Source organism: Eucyclogobius newberryi, unplaced genomic scaffold (genome assembly GCF_026437365.1).
Source record: "Eucyclogobius newberryi isolate DKJ021-1_F unplaced genomic scaffold, fEucNew1.0.hap1 SCAF_1, whole genome shotgun sequence".
NCBI lineage: Eukaryota > Metazoa > Chordata > Actinopteri > Gobiiformes > Gobiidae > Eucyclogobius > Eucyclogobius newberryi.
Genome location: NW_027315723.1, coordinates 2,748,946 through 2,766,760, shown reverse-complemented (window position 1 = coordinate 2,766,760; position 17,815 = coordinate 2,748,946). Strand labels below are relative to the sequence as shown.

Genomic DNA, 17,815 nt, shown 5'->3' with positions numbered 1-17,815 from the left:
AGGGTCGAAAAAGCTAAAAAAAATACACTTGTTTTAAGCAAAATTTCACTCATCAGGAATTCTTGAAATGAGCTTAAAATCTGACATATTTAGCATTTATTCAGTAGAAAAGATAAATCAGCTTTTTTTGTGTAGATTTAAGTCTTAAATCTTGGTTAGATTTATGACATTCGCCGTGTGAATAACTCATTTAAATAATTACATCATCGTTCACTGGAAACACGAGCCGAGAAGAAACGTTTTACGAGTGACAATCAAATAAAAGTTTGGCGAAAAAACAATGTCAATTGTGTGTTTTTGTCCATAAACGTGAAGAAGAATCGCAAAAAAAACATTATTATCAAAAAGATCGTTAGTTCTGAATAATTAAAGCCACGTTTCAGAAGCTGTGGTCAAACTGACGCTCTAAACTTTTCCAGAGCTTTCCGTTTGGAAGGCGGAGCTTTCCGTTTGGAGGGCGGAGTCATCTAAAGGTCATTTCTTATCGTTTTCTCTTTTCAAACGCAGCGGCGACAAAACAAACGCTGGAAACTCGGCGACGGAACAATCTGTTGCGTCCGTCGTTGTTCTAAAATCGCTCTTCCCGCGTCGTCCGGATCGCTCAAAACACGACTCGTCTTTATCGTCTCGTAGTGATGACGCGTCGGGGGCCGTTGTCGTGGCGATCGGCAATGAACGAGCGAAAGGAAGACGGAACGGAGTGGTGCGGCCGAGACCTAAGAACGTGCAACTGTGGGAACATCCGGGCGTGGGCGGAGTCGTGGCGGTAACCCGTGGCGACGCTCCTCCCCCTCCTCCGGCGGCGCTCCAGTCTCACTGAGGGTCCGCCTGTTGTTGTTGTTGTGGCGGAGGCGGGGCCGGCGGCGTCTCGTTCGGCCCCTCGTCGGCCTCGCGCTGCTCCGGGGCCGCCCGGGCGTTGGGGGGCGGGGCCGCCGGGGCGTTGGGGGGCGGGATGATCTGGTGTTGCCGTTGGCGATAGGCGATGACGGTGCCGAGGAGCAGAGCGATCACAGTCATGAGGTAAAGGTCCCACTCGGGCCCCAAGAGCTGGTCCAGGTCCACCTGAGAGACCGCCTCCTTCAGCTGCAACAGAGGGCAGAGTGTGAGGACTCTAAGATCCCGAGACTCTAAGGTCCCGAGACTCTAAGGTCCCGAGACTCTAAGGTCCCGAGACTCTAAGGTCCCGAGACTCTAACGTCCCGAGACTCTGACATGCCGAGACACTGACATGCTGAGACTCTGACATGCTGAGACTCTGACATGCTGAGACTCTAACATGCTGAGACTCTAACATCGTGAGAGACCGCCTCCTTCAGCTGCAACAGAGCAGGAAGTGTGAGGACTCTAACGTCCTGAGACTAACATGCTGAGACTCTAACATGCTGAGACTAACATCGTGACAGAACGCCTCCTTCAGCTGCAACAGAGCAGGAAGTGTGAGGACTCTAACGTCCGGGAAACTCTAAACTAGAGTTCTGAATATGTATTTCGGAGTTTGGAAAATGTGTAATTTCTGCTGACACTGACTGAGATAAGAGATTATTTAGAGTTTCAGGAGCTCTATCTTCCCTTTCACAGGCGTGTAAAGTGTGATGACATTTGAAGGGTTAGATAAAGGTTTAGGGTCAAAGGTCAGAGACGAGAGCGCTCACGTTGAGGTCGTGCAGATACTGGAGCGTGTAAACCAGGCCCAGTTTACACAGCGCCAGGAACACGGGAACCTGAGCGTCTGGACTGGCCTCGGCCGCCATGTCGTAGAAGCGCTTTGCCAAGTGGATGTCCTGGAAACACACGGGTCAAACACACACTGATCCAACACTAATGACATTCTAGCATGGCCACGGCTACGCTAACAGTAGCATGCTAAGGCTATCCCAAATAAATAGTTTGCTGTAACCCGACCCAACATTTTTCAAGTGGGTCGTCGGTAGGTAAATTATTATTATTTTTGCTTCCAAGGTAAAAAAAATCCAAATCGTCGCCATTTTTTTATTCTGCCAGTGACCCGCAGTAACCCGCAGTGACCCGCAGTGACCGCCAGGGGTTGGGCTTCAACAGTCAATGAGACGTTTAAGTTGTTTCCCCACATTTTCAGCTTCAAAATATTTCTAGCAAGTTCCAGTGATACAAAATTAGTCAACACGGCGCTTTTTTGAAAAAACGGTCGGTGAGTCGGCGAAATATAAGACAAAAAAAAATATTTGTCATCATTTTGACAAAATGCTGATATTTTTTTTTCCCAGTCGGCTCGTTTTTTCCCGGGTCGGTCGGGTTACGGCAAACGGACACATGTTTTTGCTCTGCCTGACGGCGCATTTACTGGTCAATGCAGGCTTTAGAATGAGACGCAGACAGCTCACAGTGCTCTCATTTTGACCCAGAGAGCAGCGTTTACCCTACAGAGTCTCAGAGGTCAGGGGTCGGTGGGGGGCGTGGCTCACCTGCTTGATGCCCAGCCCCTTCTCGTGCATGTATCCCAGGTTGAACATGGCCTGGGCGCTGTGCTGCTGCTCAGAGGCCAGCCTGTAGTGGATCACCGCCGTCTCGTAGTCCACGTCCGTGCCGTGGCCGTAGAAGTGGTAGTCGCCCAGCTTGATCCGGGCCACGGTGTAACCTGCGGGACGCACCGGGGGGGTGAGCGAGGGGTCAGAGGTCGCGGTGGGGTGATCGACGGTGGAGACTGACCTTGTGCAGCCGCTCGGGTCCAGTGCAGTAAAGCGCGAGGGTAAGTCTCATTCTCAGTGAAGATCTTTGCTCCTTCTGCTCCAAATGAACACGACAAGGATCATTTAGATTGAGGGTTTATACTTTAAAACACGACACTCACTACAAGCACCTGAAACTAAAGCCCCTCACACCAAAGCACCAGAAACTAAAGCACCTCACACTGAAGCACCTGAAACTAAAGCGCCTGAAACTAAAGCACCTCACACTAAAGTGCCTGAAACTAAAGCACCTCAAACTAAAGCGCCTGAAACTAAAGTGCCTGAAACTAAAGCACCTCACACTAAAGCGCCTGAAACTAAAGCACCAGAAACTAAAGCACCAGAAACTAAAGCACCTCACACTAAAGCGCCTGAAACTAAAGCGCCTGAAACTAAAGCGCCTGAAACTAAAGCACCTGAAACTAAAGCACCTGAAACTAAAGCACCTGACACTAAAGCACCTGACACTAAAGCACCTCACACTAAAGCACCTCACACTAAAGCACCTCACACTAAAGCACCTGAATTTAAAGCACCTCACACCGAAGCACCTGAAACTAAAGCGCCTCACACTAAAGCACCTGAAACTAAAGCACCTCGCACTAAAGCACCTGAAACTAAAGCATCTCACACTAAAGCACCTGAAACTAAAGCACCTGAAACTAAAGCACCTGAAACTAAAGCACCTGAAGCACTCACTCTGGTCGAGGATGAAGGCCACGTTGCTCTGGGCGACCTCGTAGCCCTGCTCAGCGAGCAGCAGATACTGCACGAGCGCTGCGTCTGCGTGTCCTTCTTTAAAGCTGCTGTAGGCCGCCATGAGGCGCTCGGACCAGCGCCCGCGCTCACACACGTTCTTAAAGAGCTGAAACACACAACGCACGTTCTTAAACAGCTGCAACACAAAACACACGTTCTTAAACAGCTGCAACACAAAACACACGTTCTTAAACAGCTGCAACACACAGCACACGTTCTTACAGGCTTCATCTTTACATTTTTGGGGCAAGGAAATGAATAAAAGCGGCCAAAAAAAATCACAAAAGTATCAGTATTGCAATATCGGCCACATATTTCCGTCACACCAGGTCTGAGCAGGATTATTGTCATTATTGCAAACCATAAAAAACACTTACAATAACATGGATTTAGCCTTGGTTTTGTCTCCTTTGTGTTTGTGCGACAGGCGAGTGTGTTACCTCCACAGCCGTGTGGCAGGAGCGCATGACTCCCGTCCCGGTGGTCGTTATTGTGTGTGTGTATGTTTTTGCGTGTGTTTCGCATGTGTTATTGCATGTGTTTCGTGTGTGTGTTGTGCGTCAGGCGAGTGTGTTACCTCCACGGCCGTGTGGCAGGAGCGCATGACGCCCGTCCCGGTGGCGTGCATCTGGGCCAGGTTATAGAAGGCCAGGATGTGCCCGGCCTGGGACGCCAGGTTAAAGAACTTCAGAGCCTGTTTGTAGTCTCGCTTCACTCCGATGCCATCTACAGGACGAGGGAGGAACAGCGAGGTCAGACACACGACCTGAGACTCCACACTAATGTCTTGTCATACTTTTACTGACTAAAACCAAATAAAACATCATTATAATGCCTAGAATTACATATCGTTGTCAACTAAAACTGACTAAAAATAGAACTCAGTTTCAGGTTTAATCAGGATAAATGTAACTTTTTGTAATGCCACCATCGCAGACAAAAAACCCTAAAACAAATGATATTGAAAAGAAATGTTTATGATTTTATAATTATCAACTGTAATCTTAATACAATTTTATGTGTATTTTAATGTCATTGCTGATATTTTTGTTGAATAATAAAAATGACACTTCAATAAATGAAATCAATGAGCGAAGACAAGTTCCACATTCAATCCCCGAGCCTAAAACCAGAGCAAAGAAAACTGACTGTCCCAGGACATTTGTGAAATGAGTGTCGACTGACTGTAGTACACGGAACGGTGAAATGAGTGTCGACTGTCTGTAGTACATAAAACAGATTGTGAAATGAGTGTTGACTGATTGTAGTACATAAAAACAGTTGGTGAAATGAGTGTCGACTGACTGTAGTACATAAAAACAGTTGGTGAAATGAGTGTCGACTGACTGTAGTACATAAAAACAGTTGGTGAAATGAGTGTCGACTGACTGTAGTACATAAAAACAGTTGGTGAAATGAGTGTCGACTGACTGTAGTACATAAAAACAGTTGGTGAAATGAGTGTCGACTGACTGTAGTACATAAAAACAGTTGGTGAAATGAGTGTCGACTGACTGTAGTACATAAAAACAGTTGGTGAAATGAGTGTCGACTGACTGTAGTACATAAAAACAGTTGGTGAAATGAGTGTCGACTGACTGTAGTACATAAAAACAGTTGGTGAAATGAGTGTCGACTGACTGTAGTACATGGTGCCGAGCTGCAGCTGTCCGTCCACCCAGCCCTGCTCCGCCGCCTTCTGGAAGTACTTCAGCGCCAGCTCGTAGTTCTGACACAAACACACGTTTTGTTTACTTTTAAATACTTTTCCTTTTGCAAACGGTCATAGAAACTGTTAAGTGACCAGTAACCTAGGCAACGCTGCAAGAGAGACAATAACAAGCCGTCCTCGGATTATTTAGGCCGTACTTATACTTCACTTTCGGCTATTTCACGCCAGTTCTTCTCTTTTCCATGTCGTAAAGTCAATTATATTATAGTTTGTCAGAGTACGAGTCATTCACCACGACGCCATTATTTTGAAAGGCTATGTGAGCGTCCTCCGGCCTGCAGCTAAGGCGCTTTTGAGGGGCAGGGTGATTGCCGTCGCCTCGGCCAAAAAGTAACAAAAATGCAGAAAAAAATGAAACGATTTACAGAACGAACTAAAGCTGCCGGAGGCTAAACATGTCGAAAACTAAGATCCTCAAATGCAACAGGAAATTAAAAAGACTTGACCCGACCTCACAGGAAATAATAAAATAAAAGCTCTTCACAGAAAAAAATATATTATTAAAAACGGTTAAAAAAACAAACAAACAAAAAAACGATTGGCTTGGAAGCTTAGAAAACAACAAGCAGAGAAACATTTTTAAAAAAGCCTTTCAAAATAGTGTCACTCTGTCCATCTGAAGTTTATTTTGACACTTCCTGCGTCTGCCCCGCCCCCTCCACAAAAGCCTGTACAGGGTGTAGAAAATGGCGTCTCACCACTGGGACTCCTCTGCCGTACAAATAGGCCATTCCCAGGCCGCTCTGTCCCACCGGGTTTCCCTGCGAGAACGGGACACACGGGTTCAGAATCGCCATGGAAACGGAGCGTGTTTTTACCGGTCGGCTCACGTACCAGGTCCGACGCCTTCTTGAAGTACTGCAGCGCCGTGTCGTTGTTCTGGGGGATGAACTCGCTGCCCTCCGAGTACATCTGCCACACAAACAGGACCATCAATGAAAGAGGTCGCCAAAGCCTTTAACGCCTTTGTCTGAGCGATACTGATGAGGCGTAACCGCGGTAACGGAATACTGACGGCACTGTAAACAATAATGTACTTTATTGTGATTAAAAAAGGTCGACAATAATGGTTTGAGATACATTTAGTGTAATTGCGATTATCGTCAGAGATAATCGCCGTTTACCACCAGAAGTTTATTCATAATGTATATGTAATTATCCAAAACAGCACTTTATATTTATAGTTTTTTTCTTTTGTTTGTTGGTTAATTCATTGGCCATGAAAATGTTCAACTACAAATAAATTATCTTAATCATATTTTGATGCAAAATTGCTTTGAAAAACTAAATATTTGTAGTCAATTGGCCTCGGCTCAGAGGGAGTTTTACAGTGCAGCAAAAATCATCCCCAAAAGTAATTTTAGATCTAACAAGTTACCATGACAACGATTACACTGCCCCTCAACACACATCTAAACTGGGTTTAAACTGGGACAAAACCGGGGCTAAACCAGGACTAAACCAGGACTAAACCAGGACTAAACCAGGACTAAACCAGGACTAAACCAGGTCTAAACCAGGTCTAAACCAGGACTAAACCAGGACTAAACCAGGACTAAACCAGGACTAAACCAGGACTAAACCAGGTCTAAACCAGGACAGAACCAGGACTAAACCAGGACTACCTCACATCTCTCTCGGCGTGTCACTCACCTTCCCGAGGAAGGCCATGGCGTGCGTGTTCCCCGCATTAGCAGCTTGAGTGAAGTAGTCAAACGCCCTCTGGTGACGAAAAAGGTACATTACGTCAATATTAGAGATGCACCGATACAGATACCGATACCAGGACACCACCTTCAACCCAGTAAATATAGCGAGAGCTCATTTAAATGTATTTGACAGTGTTAACTGGTGTGTGGGTGTAATCCCTCATTTGTCCAGGAGGGTTCCATTGTAGAAAAAGATTCAGTTGTTTCATCTGGACTCAGTTTTATAGGAAAAACTAAGTTTTGACCCTCGGATCAGAGTCGAAACGTATCGTTTTAGAGTCCAGATGATACAATTTAATCTTTTTCTACAGTGTTTTGCTGTTGTAAAGCTGTTCTGATGCAGGGGCCCAAACACCACCAAACGCAATTCTGTGTTGCATTTAAAACTAAAACATGTTTTTAGGGGAATAAATTTACTCAAATTCTTCCAAGCACAAAATGTAATCAAATAGATCATCGTAATAATCCTAATTTGGGTGTACCATGTTTTATATTATTAGCATATTATGTGGTATTAAAAAATCTTTATGTTTTAGAAAGATGGGTGCGTTTCTTATCAATATCAGAGCGGTCAGTCTCAAGTCTTGGTCCAGTCGTCAGAGTCGGGCCAGTACTGGTGCGTTTCTGTGTGATGAAGAGTCCAGATCGTCACGGTTACGGGAGTGCCGGACTGACCTGGTGGTTCTGCTCCACGCCGCGTCCTCCGTGAAGGTGCAGCTGCCCGAGACCGACCTGCGGGACAGACACCACCTTTAGAGCCACAGAGCCACACCCCCTTTAGAGCCACACCCCTTTTAGAGCCTCACCCCTTTTAGAGCCACACCCCCTTTAGAGCCACACCCCCTTTAGAGCCACACCCCTTTTAGAGCCACACCCCCTTTAGAGCTACACCCCCTTTAGAGCCACAATACAGACACTAACACGAGTATCACAACTTATTAGAACGAGTATCGACACCAGTGACACGCTCCGGCACAGGTCGTCACGGCAACACGCAGGCCGGACTCTGCCCTGCAGTGACGGCGGCGGAAATTCATGCTGGAACAAACGACAAATATTACCTCAGTCTACAGCGCCCCCTACAGGCCGGACGACTCACTGAACTAAAACACTTTGAAGATAAATAGATTTTCAATTTAGCTAAAAAAAAGAAATAAATTGAAAGTTATCACAGAATAGCAATTTTTTAAGATTTATAATTTCACTTCCTGTTTGTAATTGATGACGTCACATTAGGAAATTACCCAGCAAACACTGGCCCAAAACTCATCTAATGTCGAATTTTTTTGTATTTGACAAATACTATCATATGAGAGCGACTTAACTTTTTTGACTCTTTAAACATGAATAACAAAATAGTTTATTTTGTGTAAATTCTGCATAAACTTTGACATTGAGTGTCCCTGGTGTGATGTCACTTCCTGTTATTTTCTACAGATTTTTAAAAACTTTTCTCCACAAATACCTGCTCGATTGGTGTAAAACTATAATTTATATGTACGACAGGTAAAAATACACCAAAACATTAGTTCGGCCTCGAGCGGGGGCGTTCGGCCTCGAGCGGGGGCGTTCGGCCTCGAGCGGGGGCGTTCGGCCTCGAGCGGGGGCGTTCGGCCTCGAGCGGGGGCTGTACCTGGGCCTGCACGTCGCCCTTCTCAGCGAGGAACTGGTAGTACTGGATCAGGTCTTCCTCCAGCATCCCACTGGACGAGCCGGGACTCTCCACCTCGTCCAGCAGCCGCACCCTCTGCACCGCCGAGCCCCCCGTGAGCGACACGTCACTGGCCACTGGAGGGCGCAATGGAGACAGAAATATGAGCATTAGAGCTGCAATCAGAACAGATTATGTTTAAAGAGGTTTACAGTGCGATTGTCTGCTCTATAGTTCTGCCACAGCCGGATCATTACGTTTAAGACGTTTCAATTATTCATCTAAACTTCATTAATAAAACATCTCTAACAACAACAACGACACTGGAAATGTAAAGAGTGGAAGTTGTGTCAAATAAATACACTCACCTTGATTGGCGACGAGTCTGTAGTGAGTCAGAGCCGACTCACAGCTCTGAGGGACTCCCACTCCTCCCCAGTATCTGTAACCCTGAAAACACACACACACGTACACACGTGCAACCCTGAAAACACACACACACGTGTACACGTGTGCAACCCTGAAAACACACACACATGTACACACGTGCAACCCTGAAAACACACACACACACGTACACGTGTGTAACCCTGAACACACACACGTGTACACGTGTGCAACCCTGAAAACACACACACACGTGTACACGTGTGCAACCCTGAAAACACACACACACACGTGTACACGTGTGCAACCCTGAAAACACACACACACACGTGTGCAACCCTGAAAACACACACACACACGTGTGCAACCCTGAAAACACACACACACACGTGTGCAACCCTGAAAACACACACACACACGTGTACACGTGTGCAACCCTGAAAACACACACACACACGTGTACACGTGTGCAACCCTGAAAACACACACACACACGTGTACACACGTGCAACCCTGAAAACACACACACGTGTACACACGTGCAACCCTGAAAACACACACACGTGTACACACGTGCAACCCTGAAAACACACACACGTGTACACACGTGCAACCCTGAAAACACACACACGTGTACACACGTGCAACCCTGAAAACACACACACGTGTACACACGTGCAACCCTGAAAACACACACACGTGTACACACGTGCAACCCTGAAAACACACACACATGTACACACGTGCAACCCTGAAAACACACACACACACGTACACGTGTGTAACCCTGAAAACACACACACACACGTACACGTGTGTAACCCTGAAAACACACACACACACGTGTACACGTGCAACCCTGAAAACACACACACATGTACACACGTGCAACCCTGAAAACACACACACACACACGTGTACACGTGTGTAACCCTGAAAACACACACACACGTGTACACGTGCGTAACCCTGAAAACACACACACATGTACACACGTGCAACCCTGAAAACACACACACACACGTACACGTGTGTAACCCTGAAAACACACACACACACACGTGTACACGTGTGTAACCCTGAACACACACACGTGTACACGTGTGCAACCCTGAAAACACACACACACGTACACGTGTGTAACCCTGAAAACACACACACACGTACACGTGTGTAACCCTGAAAACACACACACACGTGTACACGTGTGCAACCCTGAAAACACACACACACGTACACACGTGCACAACCCTGAAAACACACACACACGTACACACGTGCAACCCTGAAAACACACACACACGTACACGTGTGTAACCCTGAAAACACACACACACGTGTACACGTGTGTAACCCTGAAAACACACACACACGTGTACACGTGTGTAACCCTGAACACACGCACGTGTACACGTGTGTAACCCTGAACACACGCACATGTACACGTGTGTAACCCTGAAAACACACACACACGTACACGTGTGTAACCCTGAAAACACACACACACGTACACGTGTGTAACCCTGAAAACACACACACACGTACACGTGTGTAACCCTGAAAACACACACACGTGTACACGTGTGTAACCCTGAAAACACACACACGTGTACACGTGTGTAACCCTGAAAACACACACACGTGTACACGTGTGTAACCCTGAACACACACACGTGTACACGTGTGCAACCCTGAAAACACACACGTGTACACGTGTGCAACCCTGAAAACACACACACATGTACACACGTGCAACCCTGAAAACACACACACACGTGTACACACGTGCAACCCTGAAAACACACACACACGTGTACACGTGTGTAACCCTGAACACACACACGTGTACACGTGTGTAACCCTGAAAACACACGCACACACGTGTACACGTGTGTAACCCTGAACACACACGCACACACGTGTACACGTGTGTAACCCTGAACACACACACGTGTACACGTGTGTAACCCTGAACACACACGCACACACGTGTACACGTGTGTAACCCTGAACACACACACGTGTACACGTGTGTAACCCTGAACACACACACGTGTACACGTGTGTAACCCTGAACACACACGTACACACGTGCAACCCTGAAAACACACACACGTACACACGTGTAACCCTGAACACACGCGAAACCCTGAACACACACACGCACACACACACACTTAAATATGAACTTACCAGGATCATGTGAGCCACCAGGTTTCCCCCCAGAGCTCCAAACGTGTAGTACACCAGAGCTTTGGCCTGGCTCGAGTTCACTCCCAGTCCAGCAGCGTACAAGAAGCCCAGCGCCTGCACACAACGGAAACACACCAACCTTAGGGAATGACCTGTCCTAAAGCCTGAACCTTAGGGAATGACCCGTCCCAAAGCACCAACCTTAGCGAATGACCCGTCCCAAAGCACCAACTTTAGCGAATGACCCGTCCCAAAGCACCAACCTTAGCGAATGACCCGTCCCAAAGCACCAACTTTAGCGAATGACCCGTCCCAAAGCACCAACCTTAGCGAATGACCTGTCCCAAAGCCTGAACCTTAGGGAATGACCTGTCCCAAAGCCTGAACCTTAACCTCATTGTGAAAATTTCTTCAAAAATGATCATTGCTAGAAAAGACACCAATGCAAAGCGAAGGTGCAGCCCAATATTTTGCAGATGAAAACAGGAAGTCGCGTCAAATTCAAACATAAAGTCGCGTCAAATTCAAACAGGAAGTCGGGTCAAATTTAAACATGAAGTCGCATCAAATTTAAACAGGAAGTCGGGTCAAATGTAAACAGGAAGTCACCTCAAATGTAAACAGGAAGTCGCCTCAAATGTAAACAGGAAGTCGCCTCAAATTTAAACAGGAAGTCGCCTCAAATTTAAACAGGAAGTCATGCCAAATTTTCTACAGCTCATTTAAACTGACCTTCCAGCCTTTTCCTTCCAAACTACGCGTCATACTGGGTTAATAGCATCGTTTTGTAACACTTCATGCCGTTCACTTGAATAAAGCCTGACGTGTCTGTACCGTCTGTGCTTTGGGCGAGCCTTCCACCGCCAGCTTCTCGAACATGTCTCTGGCCTTGGAGACGTTCTGGCTCATGAAGTCTCCGAACAGCAGCGCGTACGCCACCTTCTCCATGGCCTTCAGGTGGCCTTTCTCCGCCACCGACGCAAGCTTCTCGTACAGCCTGGAAAACACGTACGGGACATGTGTAGAAAGAGACGGGGGGGTGTGGGAAGAGGAAGGGGAGGAGCGGACGCACTCTCTCCTCTGGGACTTGCGTGTGGTGGCGTTGAGCTGCCGGACCACGCCCTGGTACTGCTCCTCCGCCTCCTCGGCCTCCAGACGCTGCTGAGCTTCCTCCTCCGCTGAGACACAACACAAAGTTTAGTTTGACCCACGCGCTTCAGCCTCCACGTCTTTATGGTCCAGGGGAAAACAACACGCAAAGCGCCCCCTACAGGTCGGACCAGTCATTGAACTAAAACGCAGTTAAGTTAAATACATTTTGAATTTTGCTAAAAAAAATTCAAGAACAGAATAGCACATTTTGGGGTTTATCATTTCACTTCCTGTTTGTAATGGATGACATCACACTAGGAAATTACCCAGCAAACACTGGGCTAAAACTCATCTAATGTCACATTTTGTTTATTTGACGAATAAAAATATGTGAGAGCAAATTTATTTTGTTGAATTAATGTTTAGAGAGTCAAAAAAGTTGTTTCTTTGTGTAAAAATGAGTGTCCCTGGTGTGATGTCACTTCCTGTATGAGTGTCCCTGGTGTGATGTCACTTCCTGTATGAGTATCCCTGGTGTGATGTCACTTCCTGTATGAGTGTCCCTGGTGTGATGTCACTTCCTGTATGAGTGTCCCTGGTGTGATGTCACTTCCTGTATGAGTGTCCCTGGTGTGATGTCACTTCCTGTATGAGTGTCCCTGGTGTGACGTCACTTCCTGAATGAGTGTCCCTGGTGTGATGTCACTTCTTGTATGAGTGTCCCTGGTGTGATGTCAATTCCCGTCATTACCTACAGATTTTTAAACGTTTTCTCCACAAATACCTGCTCGATTGGTGTAAAAGTATAATATATATGTAACAGGTACAAATACACCAAATAAAGTCAAAATTAAAACATCGTACAACCTGTCATGGGCCCTTTAATCTTGATCTCTACAGGGACTATGAATGACAAAAGGCAAACTAAAGACAAACACCAGGATGTTTAACGTGGCAAAAGGGGCGGTCTTCCACTCGGACACTGTCAAAGACCCTCCTCCTCCCCTGAAGCTCCGCCCCACACAGGACTACACAAAGCCGTAAGTGAAAAAGGCCCTCACTCTCGCAGAAGCCCCACTTCTTGTCCTGGTCGTAGTTGTAGGTGGTGGAGCACCAGAGTCGGCCGTCGCCCCGTCCGTCCGTGGTGCAGTCGGCGTACTCGGTGCCCTGGAAGTAGAAGGGGAACAGGCAGGGCTCGCCGTGTGCAGTGCCGCCGTTCACCACCGGGACTGGAGAGGGACACAAGCGACAGAGAGAAATTAACATCTCAGCTTGACGCAATGAACGAATAGAAGGGTAATAGAAGGGTAACGAATAGAAGGCAAAAGACAGACAAAAAGACTTCTACAACCTGGAAAATAAGCCCGTTTGTAACCTCTTCCTAACTGATGGTTCAAGAACATACGCTGTATCAGAACTTCTACTGGAAGCTTTTCACAGAAGCCAGGAATTCATGTAGGAAATATATAGTAAAAAACACGTATACAAAGGAAAAGCAAGTCCCCTTTTTGACTTCCAGATGCTTTAGAACGGTTTAAAGGACACAAAGGCCAAGTGTGAACCCAATCTGACCACGGAACGAGAGCTTTGATGTCACAATCCTGATCAATTTGAAACCAAACCTTTTGTGAGGCTCAGAAGGAAAACAGGACTAATGACTACAACTCTGGCTGTGTGTTTGATGAGTTTACATGATGCAAATGATTGGATAATATTAATGTTTTGTTCTCGGTTTGGTTCAAAGCCTAAAAGGTTTGGTTTCTGAGGTCAAAGCTCCTGGGAACCCAACGGCCCCTTGGGAACCCAACGGCCCCTGCACCTGCTGCGCCCACGGTTACATCAGCTTTGTATCACAGAGAACAGATTAGGACGTTTCCCTTTTGCGTCAAAGAACAGCTTTTCAGAGTTGAATGTGCTCGATCCATTTTCAACCCAAACCAACTGCACTTTCTTTATGTTACAAGTGTTCTTGTCCCGGTTCTGATAAAGCTCTAGATCATTCTAAAACTGCTCAGGAAAGGTCTGACTTTGTCCTCATGCGAGTATAAAGTTTCAAACTAGTTTTAGTATCGATTCGTATCTGACCTCATTTGAACAACACTTTCTGAACCTGTTCCTGAATCAATTAAAATCCAGAACCACTAGATTTAAACCATTAAATATATTTGTATGAAGATACGTTGTCTTTTTGCAGTACTGCAGTGGTATATTTAACTGAACTCAGTCCTAATATACATTATAATGTATATTTGTAAGAGATCTCAATGTAATGACATCAAAGCAAGTTACTAATGATTATTTTAGACAGTAATTAGTCTGATTAGTCCACTCGTCAAACAATTATTTCTATTGTACATCGTACAACTTTTTATGTTGACAATCTTTACCAACATCAGAACTAGTTTATTACTTTTTACAGTTTGATTTAATACGGCCGCTGTCTCTTTCAAATGGTCTTTTAGTGTTTTAGAGCCCAGTATATTCAAGATAACGTTATATTTACAGTCGAATAGTCACATTTAGTTGATGAATCGTTGCTGCTTATTCTAGATGATAAAGTTAAAAGTAGATTCGTCCTGCTCCGTCTCAGTTCAACAGGAAGAAGAACGCGCTTGAGTTTGAAGAGTTTGAGTCGTGATCTCACTTTCTTTGGGCTGGTCTTCCATGGGCGGCGGCGGCTGCAGGGGCAGGTCCTCCTTCTCCTCCCCCCTCAGACCCTCCTCTTCTTCTGGGGGCTTCTCCGCCTCAGTCGTCGCCGCCGCGTCGGACGTGTCGTCGGGTCGAACATGGACGTCCTCCTCTTCTGAGTTTGCCTCGGTGTAAGACTGAGAAGCACAAGGGTCGCATCTTAAAATGGTGATAATGACGTACAGTATTTTCCAGACTATAAGTCGCACCTTTTTTCATAGTTTTGGCCGGGATGCGACTTATACTTAGGAGCGATATTATTTGTTATTTTCACACTTGCAACCGCATTTCATACTCCAGTGCAGCTTATATGTGTTTTTTTCTTCTCTATTATGCATTTTTTGTCCGGTGCGACGTATACTCCGCCGGTGCGACTTATAATAGTACAAAATACTTCTCCGTCGTCTGTAATATTTGTAGCAATAAAGACAGAACAATAACGTGACTTGAACTAATATTTTTGAATGATTTATTTAGACCTAAAGCGATTAAAGCTAGCTCGTCTCCAGGGAAACGTTACTACGACTTTGTCTGGCGTTAAACTTATTGACCTTGCCACCGAGTTACAGCTCAGATCTGTGGAGACGCGTAAGAAGAGACGCCGGAATACTGTTGTAATGATACATTTGTACAATATTTGAACTGGTGTGTTGTGTAAACGGCATATTTACATTCGACCAACGCAGATGTTTATTAGTGTGTGTCGCTCCCTATTAGATAAATACATTAAAACAAATAAACACAGTTTAAAAAATTAATAAATGCAAGATAGACGAGTTTAACGCCACATCTCGTGGCATGGAGCATGGAGTTTCATAACATATGCCATTATACAACACCACTAATGACATAATAACAGGTTTTATAATAATTTTAACACCATATTTAGGCATATCCCTGACAGAAACAGCACTTAATGACATAATAGCATGTTTTATAATCATTTTAACACCATATTTACACACATCCCTGACATAAACAGCTCTTATGGCTCAGAAACCACATGCAAACACAAAAGCAGACAAACCTTCAGCTGTGTGTCCTCCTCTTCCTCCTGATGCACGTCTGTAAAGTCTAAAAACAAGATGAACCGTTTAGCTTCTCTGTCAAAACACCGTCCCGTTGCCGTGGTGACTCGGGACACTTACCAGCTCGTACGGCGTCGGTGAGGACCAGGAGGAGGACCGCCGCGCAGAATAACGTCCTGCGCGTGTTTAATCCACGTTTATGTCCCATGATTGTCGCGGAAAGCTAACGACCTGCTGCTGCTGCTGCCTGCGTCCGCGCGTCAACATTCGGCTACGCGCAAACACACCGTTACAGCGCGTGCAAATGCATGCCGAGCGGAGCTTTTTAAGGCTCGATTTGCAGAAATAACATGTTATCTTAGACCGGGCGAGTCGAATAAGCCCGAGTGTGCAGTCGAAAAGAAGCCGGGTTTGTTGCAAGTCGGGTTTAGTTGAAAAGAAGCCGGGTTTGTTGTGTGCAGGTGTGAGCTAAAAATGCTAACACCAGGCTAAATGTCAAATAGCCTCACGGACAGCGCAGAGAAACGGCAGCAAAACAACGCATGCTCTGAGTTTACAGAAGACGAACTGAAGTCGAGCGGATCCGACGGTGTAAAAGTGTAAAAGAGAAAGGTTTGGGGTTTTAAAATGTCCTACGAGCGACCTAGCTGCTCATGTTGAAGCTTTACTACGGCGCCGACCGACACTTCCTGGTCCTGTGTGGGTTCAGCCAATCACAGGGCGGCTTCGTCCCTGAAGAGCCAATGGGATGCGGGTGAAGTGGAGCCGGCCAATCGGAAGCGTCCACAATTATTTTCTGGTCCACGACATCAAAACACGCTTCTTCTTCTTCTTCTTTTTTTTTTTTTCGAACTGTCATGAGTTTGTTTGTTCACGCGTGTCAATAAAAGAAGAAAAGAAGCTGGAAATCTATAAATATATTCAGCTAAATTATAAAAAATACATAGATTTTAGTGGATTATTAGCGTAATATTTGACCGTTGTACACTTCAAAATAATATTGGTAAATAGGGAATAATCGTTGCTAGTAAATTAATCATAGTCGTATTTTGATGATTGTTATCTGGAATCTACAGTGCATCTGGAAAGTATTCACTGTAATTAATGCCAAAGGAGTTTCAACAAAGTGTTATTTTTGTTTTTCATTTTTAATAAATGTGCAAAGAATTCAGGCAACCGTCTTTCACGATATCATTCTTGAGTATTGTTTGTAGAATGTTGAGGCAAACAATGAATTGAATGCTTTTTGGAATAAACAAAATGTGAAAAAAGTGAATTATTTCCAGATGCACTGTACAGATTATAACACATGCCCAAAGATCTTTATAGAACTAATACAGCTTTATTGTAGAAAAAGATTCAGTTGTTTCATCTGGACTCTCTGAGTAGGCCCTGCTGACAGAAGCCCTGAGCGGGACCTCCTGATAAAAGTTGTTATTGGTTTCACCAGAAACTAAACCTCTTTGTTTCCTATCAGCCCTTTAATAGGTCATCTGCCTCCTATTGTAACCTGGTTCACACTCTCTCCTCCTGTGTAACTGATTAGCCCAGAATGCCCTGGGCGTCGACCTCTCCAGGGATTCAAGATTCCGTTATAAACAAAAGGAAGTTTGAATCTTAACCCCCCATTTCTATTTAAGGACGGATTCTCTTTTTTAACTCTTTCAAAGCATCTTTTGTCCTGCTCAGAATCTCCTCACTGTCTTTGATAGAGTGGTTTGTGTCTTTAAGATGAAGATGCACGGCGCTCTGTGGTCCTGAACTCCAGTGTCTTCTGTGCTGATAAAGCCACCGACAGCTTTATTGATCAAAACTTCATCAATAATAGACTTTATTCATAAATCATTCTCTGTCTAGAAGCCTTTGCTCAC

General features: G+C 45.5%; 1 protein-coding gene across 1 annotated transcript; it reads right to left on the bottom strand.

Annotated features, from left to right (window-relative positions):
* Window positions 1–346: 346 nt before the first annotated feature.
* On the bottom strand, window positions 347–16,167 carry sel1l (SEL1L adaptor subunit of SYVN1 ubiquitin ligase). Its single transcript, XM_072459206.1, has 20 exons — window positions 16,065–16,167; window positions 15,944–15,990; window positions 14,873–15,053; window positions 13,290–13,457; window positions 12,209–12,314; window positions 11,971–12,133; window positions 11,137–11,250; window positions 8,925–9,006; window positions 8,539–8,693; window positions 7,581–7,637; window positions 6,850–6,918; window positions 6,031–6,108; window positions 5,895–5,957; window positions 5,106–5,193; window positions 4,042–4,190; window positions 3,405–3,570; window positions 2,686–2,760; window positions 2,442–2,614; window positions 1,653–1,781; window positions 347–1,083 (listed from the first exon to the last, which is right to left on the bottom strand). The coding sequence occupies exons 1-20, from the start codon at window positions 16,150–16,152 to the stop codon at window positions 814–816; spliced, it is 2,421 nt and encodes an 806-aa protein (XP_072315307.1). The 5' UTR covers window positions 16,153–16,167; the 3' UTR covers window positions 347–813.
* Window positions 16,168–17,815: the final 1,648 nt, after the last annotated feature.

Coding starts and splice junctions, on each gene's coding strand:
- sel1l (XM_072459206.1), bottom strand. CDS start 16,152: ATGGGACATAAACGTGGATTAAACACGCGCAGGACGTTATTCTGCGCG. Junction 5,958..6,030: donor TCAAGAAGGCGTCGGACCTG/GTACGTGAGCCG, acceptor CCGTTCTCGCAG/GGAAACCCGGTGGGACAGAG. Junction 5,194..5,894: donor ACGGCAGAGGAGTCCCAGTG/GTGAGACGCCAT, acceptor TGTTTGTGTCAG/AACTACGAGCTGGCGCTGAA.